General features: G+C 37.5%; 1 protein-coding gene across 1 annotated transcript; it reads right to left on the reverse strand.

Moving 5' to 3' along the window:
• Positions 1–203: 203 nt before the first annotated feature.
• hspb9 (heat shock protein, alpha-crystallin-related, 9) lies at positions 204–1,025 on the reverse strand. Its single transcript, XM_056255191.1, has one exon. It carries the CDS (start codon positions 958–960, stop codon positions 319–321), a length of 642 nt encoding a protein of 213 aa, XP_056111166.1. The 5' UTR covers positions 961–1,025; the 3' UTR covers positions 204–318.
• Between the last annotated feature and the right edge of the window lie 10,997 nt (positions 1,026–12,022).

Consider the following 12,022-nt stretch of genomic DNA (forward strand, 5'->3'; position numbering starts at 1 on the left):
CAAATTGAGACCTATTCTAAAAACAATTCTGCACTTCTGGTTTTGAAGTGATCATAAAGAACATCAATAAAAAAACACTATCAACTGAAAATGAGTAAATTAGCACTCCCGATTGACAATAATATCAGTGCCTATCGTAAAGGGCATTTCAAAACCTTAATCAGTCATATCTGAAGAAAACATGAAGCAGTTTGTGCATGAAGTCATTTACCAATTAATACCTTTATTAAAAAACTTTAGAACAGAGAATTTACAGTTACAGGAAGCACACCTCTGGATTCATGAAAACAATTGTACAAAGCATATGCCATCAGTCCTCTAGTTTGATTTCTCAGCCCCATCCTCCATTTTGTTTGTGCTGTCCTTGTTGATGGGGAAATTCAAGGATGTTCTGAACCGGATGGGAATGTCACGCTCCTCCGATGACTCATCTTTGGATTCTGGTGACTCAATATGCAGAAGTCCATCTTCTCCAACTGAGCAGGTCAAGGAGGTTGGATCCAGGTGATCAGGAAGCTGCACAGCTTGAACAAATTCTTGTGGCTGGGGTTCTGCGACATGAGAGGTGCTGAGAGATGATGAGGAAGCGTCTTTCTCTGCCCGCTTGCTGGCCATCACCTCCAGCCTCCTTCCAGATACTGTCACAGTGACATCTTCTGGAGAGAAGCCTTGAGTGTCCAGAGTGAGAGACACGTCTCGCCGTTTGTTCTGCTCTGTGTTGGTGCTGAAGAGCCTGGAGAAGGCAGAGGACCTCTGACCCTTTAGACTCTGGAAGAACTCTTCACCGAGTTCATTCAGCAAGCTGTCTCTGATTTCATTCCTCAGGTTCTGCTTTATTTGGGCTCTACGCTGGAGGAAATCCTCTCTGAAGCTGGAAAGAGCCGTACTGCGCCTGGGCCACAAAAAGTAGGAGTTTGCAAAGAAAGGGTCGTCCATGAAGAGGCTCTCGGCAGAAGACATTTCTCTCGCCTGTTTGTCTGGAAGGTGTTGTCTTGAGTGCTCTCAGGAGAATGATCTGCTTGCTTCAGGTCCCTCCAGTTTATATAGTTCTCCAACAGGCGTCTAGAACCTCCCACCGTTGGTCTTTTTACACCATTGAGGTCATGAATAAGAATTCAAAGCTACAAGTAAACAGAACATTCAAGATGCTCCGTAGTCTATAATAAGCTTACAGTTGTAATTTGATTTATGTGTTGGTGTCACTTTTACTGCCCCACAGGCTTCATTGGTTCTGCTGCCCAAGTTGGGATTGCCCAATGATTCCTTAGTCATACACAGAGAGTGAAGTCACATGCTAATTTTACACTCTCTCTCTCTCTGTGTGTGTGTGTGTGTGTGTGTGTGTTCATGATGTCATTTCCTAAACAAATGTATATTGTAAAAATTACAAGAAATTTATAAGGAGGAATATATAAGGGATATATATAATATATAAGAAAGAATAATAAAACCTATTATTTTTCATAAACACAATATATGACCTACAAAATATGCAAAGATCAAACCCTGTATGTTTTAGTCCATTTCATTAATATTTTTTTAATTCATATTTTTAAATGATTTTATAATAATCTTGGCCACAATTTTTTCTTTTCTTTTGAATATCAGTATTTGAAAAGGATTGTAGTAAAGTTGACGTACATTTTTTGATTCCTCTAAAAATAATAATTTTGTCCACAATTCTCAAATAGTTTATGACACCATTACAAAAATAATGGCCCTCGTTTGTCTTCTCCATGTATGAGTCAAGTGTCCCCCTCACATTCCTCACGAATGAAGAGTTACCCTGTGAGCTAATACAAAAGGTATTCCGCTGAGCACAGGACAGAAGCTTCCTAAACATCCAGAAGGAAGAGAAGACAGTTTTGCCATGATCACACATCTATAATTAACACAGCGATATATTTAGGCTACTTATGACACAGTTCAGACTTATGTCACATTATTTGAAACCACAGACATAAAATACCATTTAACCATGAAATTGAAATGTTTAAATCAGTTTAAAACAATATATATATATATATATATATATATATATATATATAAACAAATAAAACATCAACAGTTAAAATATAATTTTGAACATGGCTGTTTGTTTTTTACTTACAACTGATATAATTAGCAGGATAATTACCTGATAATTAATGAATGCTTGACACGTTGTTCTCTCTTACAGTCTTTATCATTAGTTATTTGTAGTTACACAAAAAGTACCCTTAAACTCAATATTTTAATATATCAAACCCAGTCTTTTCCCATTTCATTTTCTTTTTCTCTTATCACAAAGTACAAAAATATTGACTGTGAATGAATAGCCTAATAGGGTACGATATTTGCTAGTTTGGGTATTAACCTTCAACCCCAAACCTGAAACATTTTGGAATGTGAAAGGACTGGCACAAAAATGTTCTAAAACCCAAATGTCATGGGTCATTGTTTTTTCTTTTTCAGTTTGCCAGGCTGTAACCACATATGTATGGTAATCATTTAAAAATGAACTATTGAAAACTCATATTTGTTGACCGTTAATGTGAATATTGGGACAAAGCATTTTTTTTATGGTGGTCACTCAGTGTTTATGCCGGTTATAATCTAGTTTTGAAGAGGAAAAAAATCACTACTAACACTAGTTCAGTATTGACTACTATTCTAGTAAACTTTTCCATACATTTTTATTCTAAAAAACTGTTTAAAAAATCCTGAAATTGTCCTACACAAACTGCTTAATATTTGTTATTTTATGTTTAGATTATTAAATACCTATTGTAAAAGGACAGGACGTACCCACATTGAAAAACTTCTGATTGGTAAGTTGCAAAACAAACATTAGGTGGCGCTGTTAGCTTAGTATGTAAGCTTTACCACACTTCAAGCCTGCACACTTCTGAGTGCTGTGCAGCTGTCGGCCTGTAGTAGGCGTTTGAGGATCGTCTTGTATTTCTTGCATCCAATCGAGAAATCACTGTAAAATTCTTTTTAAAAAGCACATTCAAGATCATAATGCATACATGTTTGAGTAAAATTAATCATGAAGTCCTCAAGTAAAGTTGTGTAGGCCTATGATATACAGAACTATTTAGCTAAATATGTACATGATAAGACAGAAGCAACCATTGCAATCAAACACATTAAAATGCATTGTGTAAATATCAGAGCTTAAAACTAAGACCTATCAGACAAAGATCATATGGGCCTTCCACCGTTCCTGTGAAAACTTTGCTTTTAGTATGTCCCAGCAGGGAAGGTTTTTCCCTCTGTTCACATCAGAGTGAGAGAGGAAATCTATTAGTCTGACAGCTCTCCCAAAAAGCCTGGCCGCAGCTTCTCCCCTGAGACCTTCCAACTGATGCCTTGTAGGAGGAGGGGAGTGTAGTGATGGGGGAGAGAAGAGGAGAGAGATAGACCGAAGCGGAAGTGAAGGCGTGTGTGTGTGTGTGTGTGTGTGTGTGTGTGTGTGTGTGGTGGGGTGGGGGAGTGGGTGAATTAGGCTGTAATTAGCTTTGAAGATTAGCTTTTGAATTAGCTTTTTTTTCCCTGAACATGTTCAGATTATAGACACCGAACTGAAACAAGACAGCAAGTGTTCCATCTTGACAGTCACTGTAATGGTGCTGAGACAGAGCAATGAACTAATGCTGCACATTGTAAGGCAAGGTCAGAACTGTGGGGAGTTAGCGCTTAACCTTCAAGGCCTACGAGCAAGGGCTTACCGATACTAAGAGAGCAGAAAGAGACAAGGGAGGGAGCCTGAGAGGGAAATAAGTGAGAGAGATTTTTTTGTCATTTGCAGCAATAGATGAAATATGACTGAGGCAGTAACGCTGCTCTACGTACACATAAGTCATATGTCACACTGCACTGTTACTAGCATACAAAGCAGGTAGCATCAACCCACTGTGTCAAAAATACCCCACAGTATGATGGGAATGCTGGATGATTATGAACAGATTATGAACAAAATGAACACAATCATTTTGAGCCACTGGAGTGCAGAAACGAAAGTTGGGATTCTACCTTTAAAAATAAAGGTTCCAAAAAAGGGCTTTTGCATCAATGCCCAAAGAACCCTTGTGGATTCCCCAAACCTTTCAACAGTTCTTGAAAGAACCTTTTTTTCCTTAGTTAGAAGAACATTTTAATAATCTGAAGAACCTTGTTCAAATATAAAACAATAAAAAAACGGTAACACTTTAAAATAATAGTACATGAATAATCATACTAATACCGTCCTGAATTAATAATACTTTACTATTAACTAATGATGAGTTAAGACATGTACTAATGAGGAACTAACCTTAACTACGACATGAGTCATATGAATTCCTGCATGAATCTTAACACGTTCCTACATGCTTGTTAATTAATGTATTAATTAACATTTCGGGGTAAACTAAATCAAACTTGCTCTAGAAAATGGACACATTTTGTGGCCCAAAAGAAGTTCAAGAACCCTAACTGACTAACTTTCAACTGTATTATGATATAAAAACCAATCCATAAAATAACCACATAAATAACCATCGTCTGTGCTAACACTGATTTTAATTGTGAAAATTGCATCTGTTAATGAATATGTTAGTGCAGGTATTTCACTCTTGATGGCAACAGTGGAATCACTTAAAACAGAATGAGATTAAATAGTTTTTAATGATGAATGCATCAATGAGTAAGGTTAAATGTAAACATTGCAAGACATCTAGTGTCATTCACTGATGTTTGTGACAGTTGCTTTTGTCAAATTTATGAACAATTTTACATTGTGCCCTTTTAGTGCATCTTTCTTCTGATCTAGAACATGTTTGATTTAGTTTACCCCGAAATGTTAATTAATGCATTAATTAACAAGCAGTACTAACGTGTAGTTAAGATGGTATATTCATGCAGGAATTCATATGACTCATGTCGTAGTTAAGGTTAGTTCCTCATTAGTACATGTCTTAACTCATCATTAGTTCATAGTGGGGGTTGCCTATATTGCTGAAATCAGACATGAGTAAAATGGCTTCGTAAATATAAATCATGTTTTAATGAAATGCAAAAATGCAGTAGAACGAGGGGCAGATTCTTTGCAGAATGTTGCTGATTTCAGCAACAGTATCTTTTTTTGTAAGCTGTGTTTTTAAGTTATAAGCGGCACAACAAACAGTCAGAGACGTGTTTTAAACGAGACAGGAAGTGAGAGGGGTGAAGGCAGGAGCAATGGGTTCGAGAGTGAGGGCAGGCATGAGCTAGTGGTGAGCGTTCTGAGATGAGACTGCGGTGACTGCCATTCTCACACATTTCACTTCCTCTCCTGGCCAGCCTTGTCACGCAAACCTCACTCTCGGCTCATGAGATAAGACAGTCAGCTCTTTTTCGTGAAGACCTTCTCAGTTTTTCACTGGGCTTTGAAGTTCAACCGTTTGTTGTGTGAACCAGCTCTGATCAGAAACAGCTGCATGTAATTCATCCTATATCTGTATACCTAAACTTTTTTGCCTACATTTCATTTTTTTCCTTAACATTTTCACAGCATGTTTTCATTTTTTCTGCCTTTTTTTTGTCTTTGAATCTGACTCATAATCGGGCACGCTATGCATACAGGTACTGGTGGGGGTGCAACAAGAAAACTTGGTAGCACTCTGTGATTATGTGAATAACATTTCATTTAAAAAATGCCAGACAAAAAGTTATGCAACAAAACTGTATATTCTCCCCCCTTACACTAACCCCGCCCATAAACCATATACCCATCACAGAAAACTTTCTACATTTTTACATTTTCAAAAAAATATCACTTATTATGATTTATAAGCTGTTTTCCTCATGCGGACCAAAAAAGTTCCCACAAGGACAATTGGATATTGCCAGCTTTGTGGGGACATTTTGTCCCCATAATGTAGGGTTTACCAGGGCGTGCACGCACACACACACACACACACACACTCACACACACAGACACACACACACACACACACACACACACACACACACACACACACACACACACACACACACACACACACACACACACACACACACACACACACACACACACACACACACACACACACACACACACACAGTAACATCTGGTCTGGTGGCTGTAGATACAGGTCCATTAGCTGAGTGGTATCCAATAAACGAGCAGTTGCTCAGATCTCAAGATTTCAAGAATTCCTGCCTTGACCTGAGAACAGCTGCAGTCTAGCACAGATCCTGTATGTCTTACACTGTTAGAAATATAGAAGGCATTCAGCGCACCAGCCGAGACACACTCCTAGATCCCGAAACAATTGTGTGCATGTAAATGCATATTATTGAGAGTCAAGAGAGCAGAAAAAAAGAAAGATTGAGAGACGAATAGACGAGAAGAGCCGTTCTGGGAGTCTCTAAGTCAAACAGGAGAGTGAAAAGAGGTTTTTATGGTCATTAGCAGTGTTGGGGAAGCTACTATGAAAGCTTGCCTAGCTAAAAGTTACTTTAAACTAGGCTACAGTCAAGTATACTGAGAAAGTAGTTTCTACAAAAAAAAAGAAAAAAAGAAAAACTGTACAAGCAAAAAAGTAACAACTGGAGTAACTTAAAATAGTTACATTTTAACTTCTGATGTTTAGTAAATAGGCCTAGGTTAATAATAATAAAAAATATATAATTGGTATATAGATATAATTTATAATTGTATTGTTGATTTAGTGAAATGCTTTATGTGCTTTAAAAAATGACATTTAAAGTAACTTTATATTGAAAAGTGAAGATTATTGAAATGAGCCTGTTTATATTTTTCATATCCCATTCTCAAAGCCAGTCTGAGTTCAGAGGTGTATTCATGCCAACAATTTCTCATGACCTTGAGTATACTGACGTTCTCATCAAAGACTGAAACTTCGATGCCTGCCACTTCCTGTCTCAGTACCTATATCCTGTATTTTCACATCATGACCCTGAGTTACCACACCTAAGTGGGCGGCACATTAACTTTAGTAATGCGCTCTCATGCCGACTTTCGCAATGCACTCTCGTGCTGTTTTGTTGATGTTTATCTTCAAAGCGAGTGTCCCAGGTACTTTCTTGTTATCATTCACCAATTACTAACGGAAATTTCATCTTTCTATTGAGCATTAAGAAAAATATTGACGTTGAATTCAAAAACAACCTCTATTTGTGGCACTATTGTGTGTACAAATAGAATACAAGTCATAAAATCATTATATTAAACACCCAACAAAATCATATCGTCCCTTTCAAACAGAGTGTTTTGACCTCTTAGACATTGTTCATTGCTTTTAAAGTCTTTTCATTTTCGAGGTCTATATCTGAGCACATGCGAGCAGTCAATATGTACCTGTAGTGTAGGATTCAGGCAAGCTGAAGCAGCTCATTTATGCCAGAACATCAAAGAGATGCAAAAACATTCTTCAGGTTAAATAGTGAAATCTCAACATATAACTTTTCTAATTGAATGCAAGCCTAACAATCTACCCATCTACCCCCCCATCCTATGTTTGCATCCTTTCTCTCTCTTTCTCTCTCTCTCTCTCTCTGTGACCCCCCCATACTTCCTGTTGTGCTGGCTAGACTCCATTGGCAGATTTACAACTGTGGGGTCAAAGTTTTACAGCAGCCTCATATAAATCTTGTTCCACCCTCTCCCCATGTGCCCCTCTCTCTTCCTCACAGTCACAGTGCCCAACCCCCAGCGCTTTCATGTGTCTCTGTGCCGGTGAGAGCACAGAAAGAGAGAGGCACACAATACCGCTGCTATTTATTATGCTAGGTAGCTTTAACTCTTGCAATATTTCTGTAATATTCAGCAACTAATCTGTAAGATCTTCATTTTATTATTCAGGAGGGAAGCGTAGGATAATTTTAACACTCAATAAAATGTAACTAAAATGTATTTATTTTCATTGTACACTTTTATGAAATAACACTTTATTTTGATGGTCTCTTTCTTTCTGTTGTTTCTTTCTCTATAAGCATTCTGTTGACTATAAGTAACTGAGCAAACATGTCAACTCTCATTAGAGTATTAGTAGACTCTCTGCTTAATATCTGCTAACTCTTTATTGTGATGCTCCTCCAACAGACATTCTACTGACTATAAGTAACTTTGTAACTACATGTCAACTTATTCTTAACCCTACCAGTCTACCACTAATACTCTACTAACACTAATGAGAGTTTGTTGATATGCAGGTGCAATGTACTTGTAGTCAACAGAATGTTTTAAAGTGGACCACCGAAATAAAGTGAAACCGAAATGATTCATTAATAACTTTTCATCACCTCATGAAGTGGTTTGCGAACCCCAGTTTGGGAAACATTTCACTTTCAAAGGACAGGAAATCCCTGCTAATGTGTCACTATACCACTCCATTGAAATCTTTTTCTGACAGGCTTAGTGCAGCAAAAATATTTGTTGTTGCAGACCGAATCACTATGCAGAGCAAATGTCACACTCAGCTTTATGTCATCAGCAAAAAAAAAAAAAAAAAAAATCTAGCCATATTTCACTAGCCCACTTTAAATCTCCATTCGCCTTCCCATGTTACTCTGTTACAAAGCAGCCGGTATAGGAGACTAAGCCACAAACCCCCTCTTCCTTTTTCATGTCATGCCCACATTCGCTCACTGAGTATAAATCCAAAGCAGATGCAGCGTGATCCCTCACACATGCACGCTGACACACAGACTCTCACCGCATGTAGGATCGATAAGGTGTATTGATTATGCCTGGTGCTGACAGGCCCTGCTGCAACTCTGCCTGCTCTGATCAATTCAGAGCTGCACTGGGATGGCTTGAGGTTAATTATATTTATCGAAGCGAACTACTCAAGGGTGTGTGTATGTTGAAACTCATATAGGCTTAGACAACACAATATCTGTTTGAATGGGAGGTTGGGGTTTATTTGAGTTATTTCGCATGTATCTTTGAGCCCAGAGGGTGTATAAGCGCAGGTGCAGTATTTCTCTGGAAGAGTGTGGATGTATTTGAGTATATTTGCTTAGGACTGTGTGTTTATTGTCTGTTTCCATTGCATTGAGCTACATTATGGTATGAAGATTGTTTTCATTCTATTTTTTAGCAGTTAAAACACGTGTTGATGTTCAGTTCCTCATGCAGTTGCGCTGTACTGTATGTCATGTGACATGTTCATATTAGTGGTCATTTCTGCACAACTTTTTTTCTTCCTCTCGGGAGATCTACAGCTGGAGTTTTAGATATTTTTTTTATTTATAATTTTAAAAGGTGCATTTAATTGATCAAAAGTGACAGTTAAGACATTTAAAATGTTACAAAAGATGAATTCAAATAAATGCTGTTCTTTTATTCTTTCTATTCATCAAAGAATGCGGACTAAAAATGTATCACTGTTTCCACAAAAATATTAAGCATGCACAACTGTTTTCAACATTGATAATGATTCTTGAGCATATTAGAATGATTTCTGAAGGATCATGTGACACTGAAGACTGGAATAATGATGCTGAAAATTCAGCTTCGAAGGAATTACATTTTAACATAAATTAAAATAGAAAACACTTAAAATAAATCATAAAAATATTATTACGACAGGGAAGAGGAGAGGCGAAGATCTATTTGCAGTATTTTATAAAACAAGCACACAAACAAAGATAATACAAACAGGGATGAAGACGACAATAATTCAAACAGGTGACCGAAACGCAACAGCTTCACAAACACACATAAAGACAACAACGGACAAAAAAACAACTGAAACAATGGTATTTACACAGGATAACAAGGCACAGGTGAGAGTCAATCACTAACCAACGAGGCAGCTAGGAAACAAATAAAACAGGAAACAAAAAATACACTTCATAATTAAAGTCTTAGAACACAAAACACAGGGATAACCATCGATTACTGTTTTTTACTGTATTTTTGATCAAATAAATGTGAGCATAAGAGACTTCTTTCAAAGTCATTAAAAAATAGTACTGACCCCAAACTTTTGAACGGTAGTGTATGTTATTGTTTCAATGTGAAAATTAACTCTTTTTGTTACTGTGTTCAGATTAGCTACTGATGTCTTTTTTGTTTTTCTTTGTTTTCCTGTTATTGTAGACCTCATGAAAACAAAATTAGAGCTTTGAGGCTAAACTATATGCTAGCACCTTAACACTGACAAATGTCACTTTTAGCACATATACACATAAGATTTGCAGTCTTTTTCTTTGAGAATTTTTTTTTAATATTGATGATTCATCCAGATTTTTGTTCAATCAAATGCTCCCTGGGATGATAATCATAATACCACCGTCAACCATCTAGCAGTAGCAAATCATGATGTCACTAATGCCTATCTATACAAAGGTGTCAAGCCCTTCAATGTCACCAAAACTCCCTGATTCAACAGGAAGTACATCAACACAGGAAAGAAAGACTTGTCAAGTGATTTCAACAGGTCTTCAAGACACATTTGCATCTCATGAGACACAGTGCTAATGCTTAATGCACATGTTTAATGTTCATTCTAGCTCTGATAAAGCTACATTGTGTTACATAATTCAACTTGTTAGTACAGAAATCTGAAACTATGGGTCAGATTCATCCTTTTATTTAAACAAAGACTTTTTGTGGGTATAGATATCTGTGTTCCTAGAATGGCCTGAGGTGACCCCGGTTTCACTTCTCATTTGAGAGGGTGTTGATGGTAGTGCTCGGGCACCAAATAAACAACAGCAAGAGGAACAGGAAGCCCTTGGCGAGGAGCATTGCGTGAGAGACAGTGAGAAGTGGGCTGAGGTTTTGAGCGCATTTGTGTGTACGTGTGCGCTTGTGTTCTTCAGTTTAGTTTTGCGGTGGCATGTTCTGGCGGGTGAATGTTACCCAGTGACCTCCCTCTTCATATCGAGTCGGTCGTGTTATGCTTTTGTAGATCTGTGAAATCTGCTTTTGTAATGTGGAGTTATGAATCTTTACGAAGACTTAAGAGTGTCACTCCCTCTTCAGGTAAGAAGAAATCAGATCAAATCTCGAATAAATATTACAGTAGTGACTGTGGCGCTTAGGTGCTGTGTTATTTTAAGAAAAAATCTGGAGTGTTACAGTTTAGACACATTTTCAGGAGCTCTGGAGGAGAGGATGTATGTTTTGCAAAGGGGGTCCTGCTCGCGAGGGCCGAGTGCCCAATGCCTGCTCACTGTAATGTGAAGCGACAGCTAGCCTTCACGCACCAGTGGGCTCCGTGTCCTAAAATGGACACAGGAGGACTCTTTCAGGAAAAGGAAAAAGAGTAGATGCAGGACTATGCGAGAACATCTTTATGTAGAAAGTGAAAGACATTAAAAAACAGATTTGTTGTGTAACTTAATTCTTTCTTCTTGTTTTTTGCAATTTAAAACAAACTGATTCTCATATAGCAGTACTCGACATTTCTATTTTATTTTAGTCCAAAATGGCTCCATATCTGAAAAATAAGATTTTTTTTGCAACATACCCAGATAGAAAACACTAATGAAGTCGACTGAATTAAGACAACAGGAGAAAACGAGAGTGAAAGCAGCATGTACACAGAATTCACCTCACCTCCCACAGTATCACTTATGTGAATGTGTATGTATATGGCCTTACTATGGTACAGTTATTTATGGTACTATGACATACTGTACATAATGGTTCTAAATGATTGATATATGGTACTCCAACATACGTAAAAAAAAATGCTTCGGTACTACCACAGTAGAAGTACAAAGAACAGTATTAGCGTGTTAGATGTCCATGGTAACATGTCGAAAAGCCAATCCTGTATCTCAAACAGTAGAGCATGGTGTTATCAACGCCAAGGTCATGGGTTCGATTATGTATACCTTGAATGCAAAGTTGCTTTGGATAAAAGCGTCTGGCAAAGCATAAATAACAAACAACATGGTATTACGGTGGTACCTTTTTTTAGGCTATTGTTTTACTGTGACACGTTATCGCTGTCATGTACTAATATTTGTAAATTTGCCATCAACTGAACCTACGTACACCAAAAACTGCACAGTGATCTCTCTCTGTGCTGTAATT

Source organism: Rhinichthys klamathensis, unplaced genomic scaffold, assembly GCF_029890125.1.
Source record: "Rhinichthys klamathensis goyatoka isolate OS25496 unplaced genomic scaffold, OSU_Roscu_1.1 h1tg000119l_1, whole genome shotgun sequence".
Taxonomy (NCBI): Eukaryota; Metazoa; Chordata; class Actinopteri; order Cypriniformes; family Leuciscidae; genus Rhinichthys; species Rhinichthys klamathensis.

Coding starts and splice junctions, on each gene's coding strand:
- hspb9 (XM_056255191.1), bottom strand. CDS start 960: ATGTCTTCTGCCGAGAGCCTCTTCATGGACGACCCTTTCTTTGCAAAC.